We start from the raw sequence: 14,086 nt of genomic DNA, 5'->3' as shown, positions 1-14,086 counted from the left end.
ATCGAACTGACCATGCGTGTTTTGGTTCAGTGTGTGTGTGTTTGGCATTTTAAGACTCGTTTTGCAGCATGTTGTGTAGTGGGAAAGGGGGCATCTCACAGGTTAAAGGTTACTTACTGGGAAAAAATGTAGACTTCACCCCAAAGGTGGGGGTCCTGTATGCAAATGTTCTCTGTATGCAAATGTACCCTGTTGTCTTTTACTGATCCCCACTGGCTAACCTGGTGTTTACAACTGCTGTGCTACTGATATGCTGGGGGGTATAAAGGGGGTATAAAGGGAGGGGATTAGGGTGTGTGGCTTGTTCCCTTCTCTCCTTCTTTTTCGCTGTCCTTAGGGCTGTTCTTCTCACGCACCACAAGGCTCCTGCACCGTAAATTACAGTATCTTTAATTTAGAATAGCTGCTCTATTGCTTAATATTTTGGTGGTTTAATATATCTGGTTAATTGTGTATCCACAATTAATTGTCTCCCTTGGTTATAGCTTCTTCTGCTCCCATTTCCGGCCTCGGTTGTAGGCAAGCAGGCAGGGTAGTTAAATATCATAACAAAAAAAACCCCACAGTATGTTTCCGTACAAGTATGACATTTACTGAAATCAGCATCGCAGGAATAACACGTTAGTCTAGTGCAACCCCCCGCCCCCTCTTACAGGGAGGGATCAGTGTCAATATTTACAGAGCACACCCTTCTGCTGACCTGCCCCAGCGAGGCCCAACGTGGCCCGCCCCTCCCTCCTCCTCCTCCCTGCCCCTCCCCGCGTTTAAACGTTATCTTGTATTTGTTTTTATCTCTCCTGTGCCAGAGGATCAGAGGGCTGGCAGGTGGCCACCAGGGGTCCCCCGTGCGCCTAGAGCTCATCTCGGGCAACAGCTGGGAGTTATGTAACAGCTCTTCAACGGAGACCCGCTCAGCCACCGGGCCCTGGTCCCCAAGGGCCTCTGGCCCTGCCACATGTGGAAGGATGCCAGGAGAGTTGCCCACTCGTTTCATGCTGGAGTGTGTGAGGGAGTCTAACACACACACACACACACACACACACACACACACACACACACACACACACACAGTTGAGGCTGGATTCTGTCTGCTTGTTTGTTTAGGGTGTTTAAGGTTGCTGAAAATTCATTTGGTCACAGGCTCAGTTAATCACTCGGGCTGTATGATCTGATATTTGCCTTTGGCTCTATCTGGGCTGGTGTCAAAATACAGAGGTCCTTGTTCTGGACTGGTTTTAGGACAGGTTTCAGAATGCAGGCATACGTGTTCCCAACGCACAACCGGGCCCATCATACACACGTCAGCACCGAGACGGAACGGTCACGAATCTCCTGAGCTCGGTCAGACTAAATCAAGATCTTCATTGCTCAATGTGTGCCTGAGGGCCATGGCGCACCCCTAATTGAATTACATTTCTGAAGCTGCGTTCTTAGATCCAAAGATACAAGCCTGAAAAGAATTAGCAGATATCTCAAACTGGGGGAAAACACTTAAGATATTTCGAAAGAAAAGCAAATGTAATAGAAATGTAATAATGGACTTTGCACTTAGCACATTAATGCAAGAACTCTTCTTTGCAGTTATTTCAACACTGGGAATGCGAACATTACACGTTTGTACAAGCGTGTGACGTGAGCTTAAAGCAGAGGGGTTTGCACGCATACCGATATCCAGCTGCCTTTTCTCTGCAGCAGACAAGCTGAAGACGTCTGCTTGCATCCCCGTGTCAGGCCTGTAGTAAGTCTCGATGTCGATAGAGAACTTCTCCACGAAAGGACACGTGTAGCTGGTGAAACAGAAAGCAAATGGTTAAGGCTTCAACTTGGCAACCAGACTGTAGACGGCGAGCCCGGTCGTTCAGCCCAGACGTCCCGGCCCGGACGCACAGACGCCCAGACATCCAGCACTGAGCGAGGCACCAGCAGCTCATTTGTCTTTTAGCACATATGTGTGAAGTGCTAGGTGTGAAGTCTCATGGGAAGAAGTCTCCTCACTTCACTGGGGTGTGTGTGAGATGTGTGTGAGGGTGTGTTATGAAGCCCTTCATATCTGACCTGGCTTATCCCCAGGTAACTATGTTGGGTCATTAACTTACCCTGTATTAGATACGGATATCTTCCTTATCTTGAGTAACCCCCTCCCACCAAAACACCCCCCCCCCCCCCAACGACCCCCCCATTCCGCCTGAGAGCGGGCGTGTCCCTCACCGCGTGCGTGTGTAAGGGTAGGCGTTCCAGGACTCCTCTTCCACGCGCAGCGCCGCCTTGGGCAGGATGGACCGGAACCAGCTGGGGATGTGCTGGCCGATGTGGTAAACTTTGTGGGTGTACTGGCCCGAGCCGCCGGGGCCGTCCGTGTAGGGCCGGTTCTCCAGGATCTCCACGCCGCTGCCCTCACCCTCACTCTCCTCACGACTCTTTTTCTGTGAGACAGACAGGACACACACACACACACACACACACACACACACACACACACACACGTGAGACATCACACTGTCCTGTAAAGATGAAGGATGCGCTTAGAACCGGCCCAAGCAGCTAGAATTTTACTGGTTCCAGGAGTCAATTCTTGCGCAGGTTAACAAGGAAACGGTGAAACCATGGAGACGGTGAAACCATGAGTGTCTATTAACGTCTCCAACATTAAACATCCGTGCTGGAACTTCTAGACGAGTACCAGAAGCATTCTGATCAATCAAAAAATAAACCATTTGTTTCATCGACCTGATTTTGCCGAAAAAAATAGCTTCATATTTTAAACATGCATATCTGCATCTTTACTGATCCCACATCACTGAACCATCTGACCTTTAGCCCGCATCACACAGGCCACAGCGTTGCACAGCGTTGGAATGGTGCCACATCTCACCAGCCCTGTTTCAACATGGCTCTTTCCAAACCTCTTTCCCAGTTACTCCATTTTCCCCCAAGGGACGTCAACGGTTTTCCCCGCATCAGAAGCGTCGCCCCGGGCCTCCTCGAGCGTCATCGGCTGCGGTCGGTGCGATCGTCCGACGCTCCGCCTACCGCAATGAAGCGTTGCGGCCAACGCGGGGCTTGGCGCATATGCCGACAGCGGAGAAGGGAAAACAGAGTAGGACGAGAAGCTCGGCCGTCTGTTCGGGCTGAACGGAAGCCCACGGCGTTGTGGAGGGTGCCAGCGCCGTCTGGCTTCCAACGCCGCTCGCTGCCCAGAGAACGCCCACGCGGCTCGCAACACCGGCACCAAGACGCGCTCCGGCGCCGCGGCGAGTCCCAGTCGGGGGGGGGAGGGACCGAGGGGACGGCCGCTCGGCCGCTCGACAGCTGTTGTGCGACTGTTTGGTTGTTTGTTTTTGTTCGTGTGTTTTTTGACCACAAGCCAACGTACCGCAGCCCACGCAGACACACGCAGGATGTGGCGAGACCCGGTGATATCTGCACGTCACTGAATATCTTGACGGGCCATCCTGGGTCAAGTCTGGTTAGGTGGAGTGAATACGAGCTCCACACCGCTGCAGGGTTCTGTCCTATTATGCTGAGCAGACTGTCAACAGTTCAGTATTCTATTCTGCTGAAGCAAATTAGTTTTGACAATGGACTGGGTGAACTAAGAGATAGCTGATGACAATCCAGACGGACTGGCCTGTTCACCGGCCAGATGGCCGGGCTGATTGCATCGGCCGTGCCTCCGATGTGCACACGCTGACGGCGCGTAGATTAAAAGCAGGCCACACTTGCTGTAATCCCAGCATCTCAAGTTAAGATGCTGTTTACGGCGGGCAGGGCGTAATGGCAGCGCAGATTTGTCGCTCGGCGGCAAAAGCGGTTATGACTGAGCTGAGCACACGCAGGAACAGGAGGAAGACTCGGGTGATGTTTAGAGCACACGCAGGAGCAGGAGGAAAACTCTGTTGATGTTTAGCGCGTCACAAGCTGCCCAACGCCACATTAAAAAGCAGTGGGGGAAGAAAACAGCCATTTGTATTTAGCATGTGTTCTCAAGAGGTGGTGAAATTCTACATGTCGGCGCGTGCTGATGACTTGACAGCCTGTGGCAAGGTTCTCGGTTCTTTGCTTAAAGCGCTCAAAACCAGATCCAGATCTCACCCCTTCCCCCTCAAACCCCAGGGACTGTGCTGGGCTGAGAGGCAGGAGAAAGCTTACTGATGACGTCAGACAGACGTGCTTGCGTCTGCACAAGGCACAACCGCCACCTGCAGCTTCCCCGCCCGTCAAACCCTCCCCGGGGGGGGGGGGGGGGGGTCACGAGCGGCACTGAGAACCGTGCAGAATAGGAATGAGCCAGAAAGCAGGAGAGGGAAAGAGACAGGGAGAGAAAAGAGAGAGAGAGAGAGAGAGAGAGGAGTGTTATAGTGGTCTGGAGAGAGAGAGAGAGAGAGAGAGAGAGGGGAGTGCTATAGTGGTCTGCAGAGAGAGAGAGAGAGAGAGAGAGAGAGAGAGAGAGAGAGAGAGAGAGAGAGAGAGGAGTGCTATAGTGGTCTGCAGAGAGAGAGAGAGAGAGAGAGAGAGAGAGAGAGAGAGAGAGACAGGAGTGATATAGTGGTCTGCAGAGAGAGAGAGAGAGAGAGAGGAGTGCTATAGTGGTCTGCAGAGAGAGAGAGAGAGAGAGAGAGAGAGAGAGAGAGAGGAGTGCTATAGTGGTCTGCAGAGAGAGAGAGAGAGAGAGAGAGAGAGAGAGAGAGAGAGAGAGAGAGAGAGAGAGAGAGAGAGAGAGAGAGAGAGAGGAGTGCTATAGTGGTCTGCTCTTGCTGTTCTGAGTGGCAGCAGCCAGCACTTCATTACAACGCTGACAGCTGACATCAGGCCCGACACCCATCGCCCAGGACACCATCAATCCACCATCAATCCACCCAGCAGCGGCAGCAGCACGTGCACTCACACAGAGACACACGCACATACACGTGCACGCACGCGCACAAGTGTGCACACGCAAACATGTGCACACAAACACGCACGAAAATTCTGTCTCTTTGTCTAATGTGATGGCTAGACGACGGCACGCGAACAATAGAAGGCTCGCTCCATTCTTCATGTGTTCACTACAGCTCCACCCTGGTGTGTTTGCACTGATGTAGAGCGCCAACAGACCCCATCGTTCAGAACTGGGCGGATACGGCCGTTTAACCGTGTGCTGATCCAGTTAGTCCCAGAGAGCTTGAAACCTAATTATTGGGTGGGGTTCTGTTTCTCTTATGGGCTACAGCTCCAACCCCACAGTGCTGAGTTATGTTGGTGGAGGGTGGAGCATGTGGTTGGAGGGGTGGACGGAGGGAGGGAGGGAGCGAGAGAAAGGGAGAGGGAGAGAGAGAACGGGAGAGAGAGAGAGAGCGCTTCTGCTGTCTCTCGGGACTATTTTGTTATACTCATTTCAAAGTACTGATCTCAGCTCCTCTATGAAGATGGGAAGACGCCTCTCTGCACTCAGTGTTAATTAACTTAGTGATGGTGCTCTTATTTTCTCCACGAACCCCCTCCACCCCCTCCACCCCATCCTCCAATATCCCAATTCCTGTAATGAATTTTCCCCATTAAATATTAATAAGAGGAGAGGAGGAGGTGATGTTTCCTGGCGCTGGACACGGCGCTCCAGGGAGCTCCCACCGCTACGCTGGACCGTCTGAAAGTCGTTGCACAGCCAGCGCGTACGACGAGGAAGCCTGACCGGAGACGGTTCTCCTGGCGGGCTGCCGGGCGTCTCCGCCCGCTGACGGGCTGCAGTCTGATGACTTGAGCTCGGTGGAAAAAGTGCCTACATGTGTACGGAGCGGGAAGGCTGTCCGGGCAGCCCGTCTCCCAGGGCTCTTAATGGAGTCGGCCAAGACGGCGAAGTGGACCGGAACCCCGGGCCGGGCGGGTAGCTGCGGCTGTCTGCGCGGTGTTAGGGAGACGTGCAAAGGTTTTTCATTTGGTCGTGATGGCTGGGTTTGTAGTGAAGCCCGGTTGCCTCCCCATCCTGAGTCCGGAGCGAGTGTGGGTGGGGTTTCTGTGCGGATAAGCCTCGCCCCCCCCGTCTGCTGTGCTGCGCTGCTGTGCACCTCCAGAGCTCGTCGTTAGCACAGGGATAACCAGATCAACAGAGTGAAAGTTGCCCTAGCAACGTGCCTGCATCATCGTGACCTCTCCCTCGATTGCCCCCCCCCCCCCCCCCCCACACACACACACACACACACGCGCACAGAGCAAACAAATGATTGCTCTTGCTGATGTCATCCGTAACCATGGCAGCTGGAGCTCGGCTGTGACGCGGTGGTAGTGTTGCGTGGGGGGGGGGGGCGGACCGTAAGAGCAGCGACAGGGAAACGGGAGGCAGGAATTCTGCCGTTCTTCCTGTGACAGCGTTTCCTTCCCAAGGCCGTCGAGTTCCTTTTCCCACTCCCGCCGACCCCAAAGAGAAACCAACGAGGACTCGGAAAGGACACGGCCAGAACCAAAAACCTGCCGGACCAGAAATTCTTTGTTGTGTACTAGGAGAAAGAGCTCTAGTCTGATTATCTTCCAAAAAAGCATCCTCTCACACACCCTCTCACCCTTTCTCACCCTCTCACTCTCACACCCTCTCTCACTCTCACCTTCACACCCCCTCACACCCCCTCACAGACTGGCGCCAGCCAATACAGTGAGGGGAAAAGAAGAAGAAACAAAACACTGCCCATGTCTCCTGACCAATGAGTGTGAGCTTCTGGGTGGAGCTAACGAGACTGTGGGGCGAGGAGGGCTTTTAATAGCACGGCAGCAGGGTGACCCCGCGGGCGTAGCCGCGCGCCAAGCTCGTTGCACACGCTCGTTAGGCCAGCCACGTGCTGACATGTCATAGTGCCTCAGCAGATGGCCGCCACCAGTTCATAACATTGCTGGGGAGGGGGGTGAGTTACTTAACGTGAACTTCAGCGCAGACGGGGGCGCCTTTTACACAGTGCTGATTATTAATAACAATATGTGAGTGCAATTACACTTTTACTGTTGTGTTGAAACCCCTGGTGCAATTCCGCTAACAACGCTAGCCTAGACGCACCAGGGCAGCGGGGGCCGACCCTGTATTCTTCAAGCAGGGATATGCACAGAAAAGATTTCATTGTACTGTACGTCTTGTCTACATGACAAAGTGAAGGCATTGCATCTGGCTGAGATCATCATTTTTAAACGGTATAGCAGAAATGTGAAAGGAACAACAAAATCCAAATCAAACAAGACAGTCAAAGTAAATAAATAACTAGAGAAAGAAAGAAATCCACAAACATCCAATACGACAATTCTGACATTCACGCCCATATATGGTGTGGCAGCTTATTCTTCACCCCGGCGGGGGGGGGGGGATACAGTGTACAGAGACTCAACACCCTCGCTCGGTCCCATGGCTTCTCTTAGGTCGGTGGCCAGACCGGAGAATAGCCGCTGCTCTCGTGACCAGCTGACGCGCTCAACCCGCCAGAACCCCGCCGGAACCCCGCCGGCACCAGCCAGCCTGTGAAGAAGGTGCAAGGCCGGGAAGACAGGAACCACAAAGGCTAGACAGAAAACTTTCCCCGGGGCTAAACACTCCGTTGAAAACACTACGTAAACACTACGTTACAGGTTTGTCTGGTCGCGCAAGGCACAAGTCATAAACGAAGCCAGGTGTCAGAGCCGCGGGGCGTTCGTCAGAGCGCGGCGTTGTTATGCCAACGCTTTCCTGATGTCGGAGCTGACCGTCGGCTTCATTTTTGCGAGACCGCCCCGTCGTCTCGGCGAACGCGTTGGGAGGAATGATGGGCGTCACTGCAGAGCCGGGCGGACGTTTATTAACGGTCAGCAGCAGCGTCAGCATCAGTTCAGCTGGAGGAGCCCCGTAAGATCAGAGCTGAGCTTGTAAAAGCTCCCATATCGATCGGTGACGGCTGACGTCCGTCAGCGTTTCTCCTCTTCTTGTTGTTGTCAGCGGGAGCTTTCTGCAGGGGGGCGGGGCGTGGGGACCATCATTCCCAGCATGCTTTGCATTCCAAGTGAAAACATGACCCGCACGAAAACCCTCCGGGCAACTTCAATGCATCAGCTGATCGATTCACCGATATTAATTGATCCATTTCAGACGGCTGGTGTGAAGACGGCCGGGCGTGAGTTTGTGTGTGTTTGTGTGTGTGTTGGGAAGGGGGTTGTCCACTGACCTGGATCATGTAGAGCTGGGCGATGCGATACTCCTCCACGCTCATAGGCATGGGGATGCGATACTCTTTGATCAACATGATGACGGCGGTGTGGGGGGGGGGGGGGCCCTAGCCGTGGGGCATCAGAGAGCCGGAGGCAAGTTCATCCCTAGCACCTGGGGGAGGGGGGAGAGAGAGAGATGTGTGAGGCGTACGTCGCTATCAGCGAGCCATCTCCAGAACTCAGCCAGACTCCCCTGCTGACGGGACACAGAGGCTGCTGACAGCAGACATCAAACACTGCAGTCACACGAAGGTCGAATAATGAATAGACACTAAACACAGGAAAACAAAGTATTAAATGAGTCCTGGAGCAATTCTGATTATACAGAGGCCATTTCTGCTTGACCTGGAAAGACTACCGCAATGAAAGCAAACGCCACTCCACTACATGCACAATAATACAGTAATAGCTTTGAACCGTAGGAACCTAGTTAATGCATACCAGCAACTACGCAACGCCACCTTCGACCTTTCACACTACGTTCTTGTTAAAAACAGAGACACAAGACATGCCCAAAGTATGGCGAGACTCAAAAACCTCTCATAAAACCGCAGCCAGAAATTCCAGTGTGACGGACCTTGTCCTTATGTCTAATCTGTTACGTAAGGAAGATAGCAGTGTTGAGCGGGTCTTTAGTGTGGTCACGTGACGGGGAGGAGGTGTTTAACGTAAGACGGATTATTCACACGCATCTCACGTCAATCTGCTGCTTGAGCTGGAGGCAGCACACATGGGTGTGTGTGTGTGTCACTTAGGCGAGTGTCCTAAACATAAACTCTCAAAACGTCGGTAACAAACGCCCGATGGGCGAACATCATCTGATTTCACGTATTGTAGGCCTGACAAGTGTCGCCATAAATCGCTGCAAAGGCACCGTGTGATAAAAAAAGCCGTCTCGCGCTATCATGACTGGACGCAGCCTTGGACACCCAACCAAACCATGTCCTCTGATGAACCGAAGGGCTGACTCGGCTATCGTGACCATGGGAACCACGCATACATGGGGGAGACGCTGAACACGACGAGTGCTGCCCCGTCTTGATGGTGTCCACGCGGTCGCTCCGGGGGACACGTGGCGGGACCTGCCTTCGTGAATTTTGGGGTGTTTCAATAGATGCGTTTTTTGGTTCAATGGGAGACGACCTCAGATGATACTTTCAATCAAGACTCCCAAATTAGAGATCGGCATCATATCGTGCAAAAGTAGATCACAGCTACACCAATCAACTCTAACTCTGAGAATAGACATCAAGTTGCCTGTAGTTGGTATACTGTACACCCCAATCCAGTCTGTGAATGGGGTTAGAATGATTATTATATATTATATATATATTATATATATATATACATACACACACACACACACACACACACACACACACACAAGGACACGTGTACATGCCTACATTCCATACATGTTTATGGTGTTTTCTGCTGTACTGTAACCCAATACCTGTTACAAACACAAAGGTAATGTCTGGCTTTAAAATCAAAGCACATTTCCCACATTCTCCACAGTAAGGGCACGTTTCATCTTACACATGTTTATTTCAGATAGAGACGATGCAGGTATATCATTTTGCTTCACAATGTACAAGCTGCCTAAAATAGTAATTTGGCACGTCCCCTATGTAAATTCTCCCGTGCTCTCTCTCTCACTCTCTCTTTTAATACAGTTATCTATGCTAAAGATGTGTGTCTGTTTGTTCTTGTATCAGTGAAATATCCATTAGAAAAGGTTAACGACTGGAGACATTACGTGAGACACAGAACAGTGGCCTGAGCAGAAGTGGGCCCTGTCGGCTCTGGGGCGGTTCGGTAACTCGCTCACAGAACCGGACGGAGACCTCGATTGTTGCGTTAGCTCGGCCTGCTCGTCAGGTCCAGACCAAAACGTGTTTGCGTATAGCAGATGTCATAAAGGGCAACGCTCGTACGTCTGCTGGGGTGATCCCCCTAATAGCACACGTGCTTTGCCCCCTAATAGCACACACTGTTAACTATGACGCACGAAAGCATAGCAGCTCACGAGTGACGCCTGAACGGGAGGATCCTGGACGTGGAGCGTTCTGATCCTCTAAGCCCCCGAAACCTGGTGTCCCAGGACGCAGCTGACACGCAGGATCCACTGGACCAGATGCGTGAATCCTCAGCAAGGCGTAGGGCTGGTGTTCGCCTGGTTTGGACATCACACGCAAGGAGCGTGCTGGCTGGCGGCCTGGGCGTGTGATCGTGATCCAGGTCACTGCGTTTGATCCATCCCTGCAGGGCTATGCTGCACGACTGCGCAGTGGGGCTGGGGTTATGGGAACACTTGACCAAAGCTCCGGACAACAGTTCCATGACGTCACCAGAGTTTCCACGAACACAGAGAACAACCAACCAATCTGATGGAACAGTTCAGAAGATCTGGCAGTATCTGTGTGGATGACCACATGACCACAGAACAGAACACCAGTACAAGCGGAAGTCTGAAGAGATAAGAGGCCCATAACAGCACGCAGTATACTCGCTCAACTCGGCGGTCCCCAACATTTTTTGAGCCACGGACCGGTTAAATAAAATGATACGATTCGCATAAAAATCAATAGAAACCGCATAAAAATTAAACTCACCAGACGCACTGACCGATGTAATTGGGAGAGAATCACAATTTTTTTCAAAATAAATCACTCAGACTCTGATTATTGATAATTTTTTTTTCCGTGCGGCCCGGTACCAAATGACCCACGGACCAGTACCGGTCGGCGGCCCGGTGGTTGGTGACCGCTGACTTAACTGAAGCCTGACATGGGAGACGGGACAATCGAGAGATAGTTTGTGTAAAAGCTCAAGGGATGGTAGCGTGGCACACAAGAAAGCAAACCATCTGAGATGAAGCTACACTAACAATCAAACATATTTTTACACAAAAATCACAATTACAGTCAGACCATGATCGACAGAAGAACTATCCTAAAGCAATAACCTGCCTATGCAGATGACATTCCAGACACAGAAAAACCCAGAGACTGTGACTATCCTGACGTCCATATTAACAGCCCAGACAGGCCGGTGTAACATGTTATGACATTATCATTTTAAAAACTACACAATAAGCATGTCCAGTATGAAGTCCAGTATGGGTAGAGGCAGAACATATCAAGGTATTCAAAACATCAACCACCATCACTGACCAATCAAAATGAAAACACTGAACCATTTTAGCAAAACTGGATTTGCAATGTAAATTCTGCTCCCAGAGAGCTACAGTTGTTTATTGGCACCTGAAGGAACCTGAGCTCCGTCACGTAAAACACAGTTGTAAACACACACACCTGCCCTGATGGTGCCGAGCTGCACATCCACCCGATGAATCCAGTCACTTGAACGCGTGTGGCCACGCCGTGTCTCGCGCTCAAACAGGAACATGCTAGCGCCCGGGCACCATCGCCCGGTTCCTCATTTGCTGCTGCTGTGAAACCACAGATGTGATCCGGCACCAAATTATCCAGCGGATGGGGGAGAAGACGAGGAGCAAATCAAACCCCCACCCACCTCTTGTGGTGGGGCTATAAAGTGCTGTTGCCACGGAAACGCGAGAGGCTGCAGCAGCATTGGCTGGGCGGTGATGATGGGCGGGCCCCGTTAGCTACCGGTGGCTGCGTGCGCTCATTGTCTCCCCCCCCAAAACTCGGTCCCTCCCCTAACATCCCCCCACCCCCCCCCAAATCCCGCCTCTACCTGCCTCGCTCGAGCCGACAGCTGCGTGAGACCGTGCGGAGTAGCAGAGAAGCTCTCGCGATCTCCTCCGAGAACAGACGTTATCGCCACCCGAGCAGATCATCAAAGAGAGGGCCAGGGGACAAAGTACACAACCATATTTACAAAAGCACTGCCACATTATGAGGGTTTATATATATATATATATATATATATATATATATATATATATATATATATATATATATATATATATATATATATATATATATATTATAATTCAGTTAGGTCATGTGGACACGTTGCGTAGAAGAGGTCATTCGGCCGCTGTGTGTTCGGCTAGTTAGTGCGAGGGGAAGACAGAGTTGGAAAGGAGGGAAGCCTCACTGATGTGAGGGTGTGATCATGGACTCAAGAGTTCAGTTGTGCTCACCCACAATCTGCCTCGTATGTCTGCGTACGGTGAGCAGATGCAGGTGGATTACTCACTCTGCTCTAGAAGGGCCCGAATTAAGACCAGACTTAATTCATAATCGGAAACAGCTCTTTTCCTGTAAGCAAATGAGGCCGACTAATAGATCAGATTTGTACGTCTGTGATTTCACACACTGAGGGGATACAGAGACAGCTGCAAGTTTATTTTAAATTAATGTATTTTAGTATATTTGTATTACATATTTGTATTTTTAGTATTGCAGTTATGTGAAAGTCATCAAAATAACTTTTCAAGTTGAATGAAGTCCATAAAACTCCACATCACTTTAAGACAGACAAGACTCTGTGTTCGTTTCTGTTCTCGAAAAACAGGAAGTTGCTTGAGAAGCACAGCAGGCCTCGACGCTGAGAAACCACAGCACGTAATCACACACAGACACACACACATAAGGTAAGGGGCCCGTGTTGCATAAATGGCCGATGTCGGTCACACATTTCTCTATTCTCATCAATCCTGGTCCTACATCTGTGAGCAGGACGTCTGGACGCTGACCACTCTCCATCTGAACCCCGTGTCCCTTAGTGTGAAACGGATATCAGACGCATCTTTATGTCAGACCTTCAGAGGCCTGCGGGCCCAGAGAGGGGGACAGGGGCCTGAAGCCAGACCGAAAGCCGAACCCCTCGTCTGCTGGAGGAGACGTTGTGTGCAGCTGCAGATAAAACGTCGATGCGTATCGATTTAACGTGGGACAACGCTGGTAGTGGGAGACTCAACATTTTTGAAACCGTGGGCGTCCTAATTAAATTACACCTTCTGACCTGGAAACCAATAGCACTATAATAAAACAATATTCTTAAGGATGTCACCTTAATTAGCCTGTTAGCAGAGAATAATCGCTCATGTAATTGAAAGCTGGCCTTTCTCTCCAGTGCCGAGAGCAGTGTCCTTCGGTGTCGCTTTTGTATCCGTTTTTCGCTCCAGCTGTAGGCAGCTCAGCTCGTATGCCGGCTCTTCCCAGTTTCATGTGTTGGTGCCGCATCGAAAATGGAAGCGATTGTGAACTGTGCACGCACTAACAAGCACGAGGAGGGCCGCTGACGCCACGGCCGGATGATGAGGAGAGGCGCTTTATTTATAGAACGGGCCCGGCGGACAGTGCTGGTGCCTCACGCGTGATCGTTTCTTCAAATTACTGTAATAAATCACTCACCTCGAGGGCATTTCGGGCCCTGAATATTCGACTAGCTAGGAGCTGCCCATCTGAGCTCTTAAGAAGCCCCCTTGTGGGTGACGGCCGGATTCTTAACGAGTCGTGGATGGCCGAGTAATTGGTTGACTGATTCATTGTTATTCTGGGACAGCTGGCGTCGTTCCAATTTATTATTTTTTTCCGCTTGTTATACAAAATTTCGTTTTTCATCTACCTGTGGAAATGTAATTAGTTGATACTTTCTTATTGTAAGTAAAGTGTTCTGCGGAGTGCCACTGGCTGCCCTGTCTCCGGCGCCGTTTGAGTTCAGGACCATTCGAGATGCACCAGAGGATGGGAGGGGTGCTCCTACAACGCAAACCTAACCTGGACCTCCAGGATGGGTGTCAGCGGGCCTGAAAACCCCACCAGCACAACCCCACCCACCTCCACCTCCACCAGGCCAGAGGGGCAGCCAGAGGGGCCGATTGCTCCGCCCGCCCATCAGCGCTGCTGTGTTGTGCAGAGCTGATAATGAGAGCATTCAATTTAGCCATTTCCTGAGC

At 51.3% G+C, this 14,086-nt stretch overlaps 1 protein-coding gene across 6 annotated transcripts in view; it reads right to left on the bottom strand.

The window, feature by feature from the left end:
- The window catches only part of pitpnm2 (phosphatidylinositol transfer protein, membrane-associated 2), a 33,195-nt gene that overhangs the window by 13,828 nt on the left and 5,281 nt on the right, over positions 1–14,086 (bottom strand). For 5 of the 6 annotated variants that reach the window (XM_077020752.1, XM_077020754.1, XM_077020755.1 and 2 more), the window contains exons 2-4: positions 8,148–8,302; positions 2,209–2,423; positions 1,666–1,787 (exon numbers count right to left, since the gene is read on the bottom strand). In XM_077020752.1, the coding sequence (XP_076876867.1) occupies positions 1,666–1,787; positions 2,209–2,423; positions 8,148–8,225 (415 nt within the window). In that variant the 5' untranslated portion in view covers positions 8,226–8,302. Of the gene's footprint in view, positions 1–1,665; positions 1,788–2,208; positions 2,424–8,147; positions 8,303–11,507; positions 11,677–14,086 lie in introns of those variants that run through there. The other variant, XM_077020753.1, reaches the window with a different exon arrangement.

Source organism: Brachyhypopomus gauderio, chromosome 10, assembly GCF_052324685.1.
Source record: "Brachyhypopomus gauderio isolate BG-103 chromosome 10, BGAUD_0.2, whole genome shotgun sequence".
Classification (NCBI taxonomy): Eukaryota; Metazoa; Chordata; class Actinopteri; order Gymnotiformes; family Hypopomidae; genus Brachyhypopomus; species Brachyhypopomus gauderio.
The sequence above is the reverse complement of the archived record's forward strand: the minus strand, read 5'-3'. Positions and strand labels throughout refer to the sequence as shown.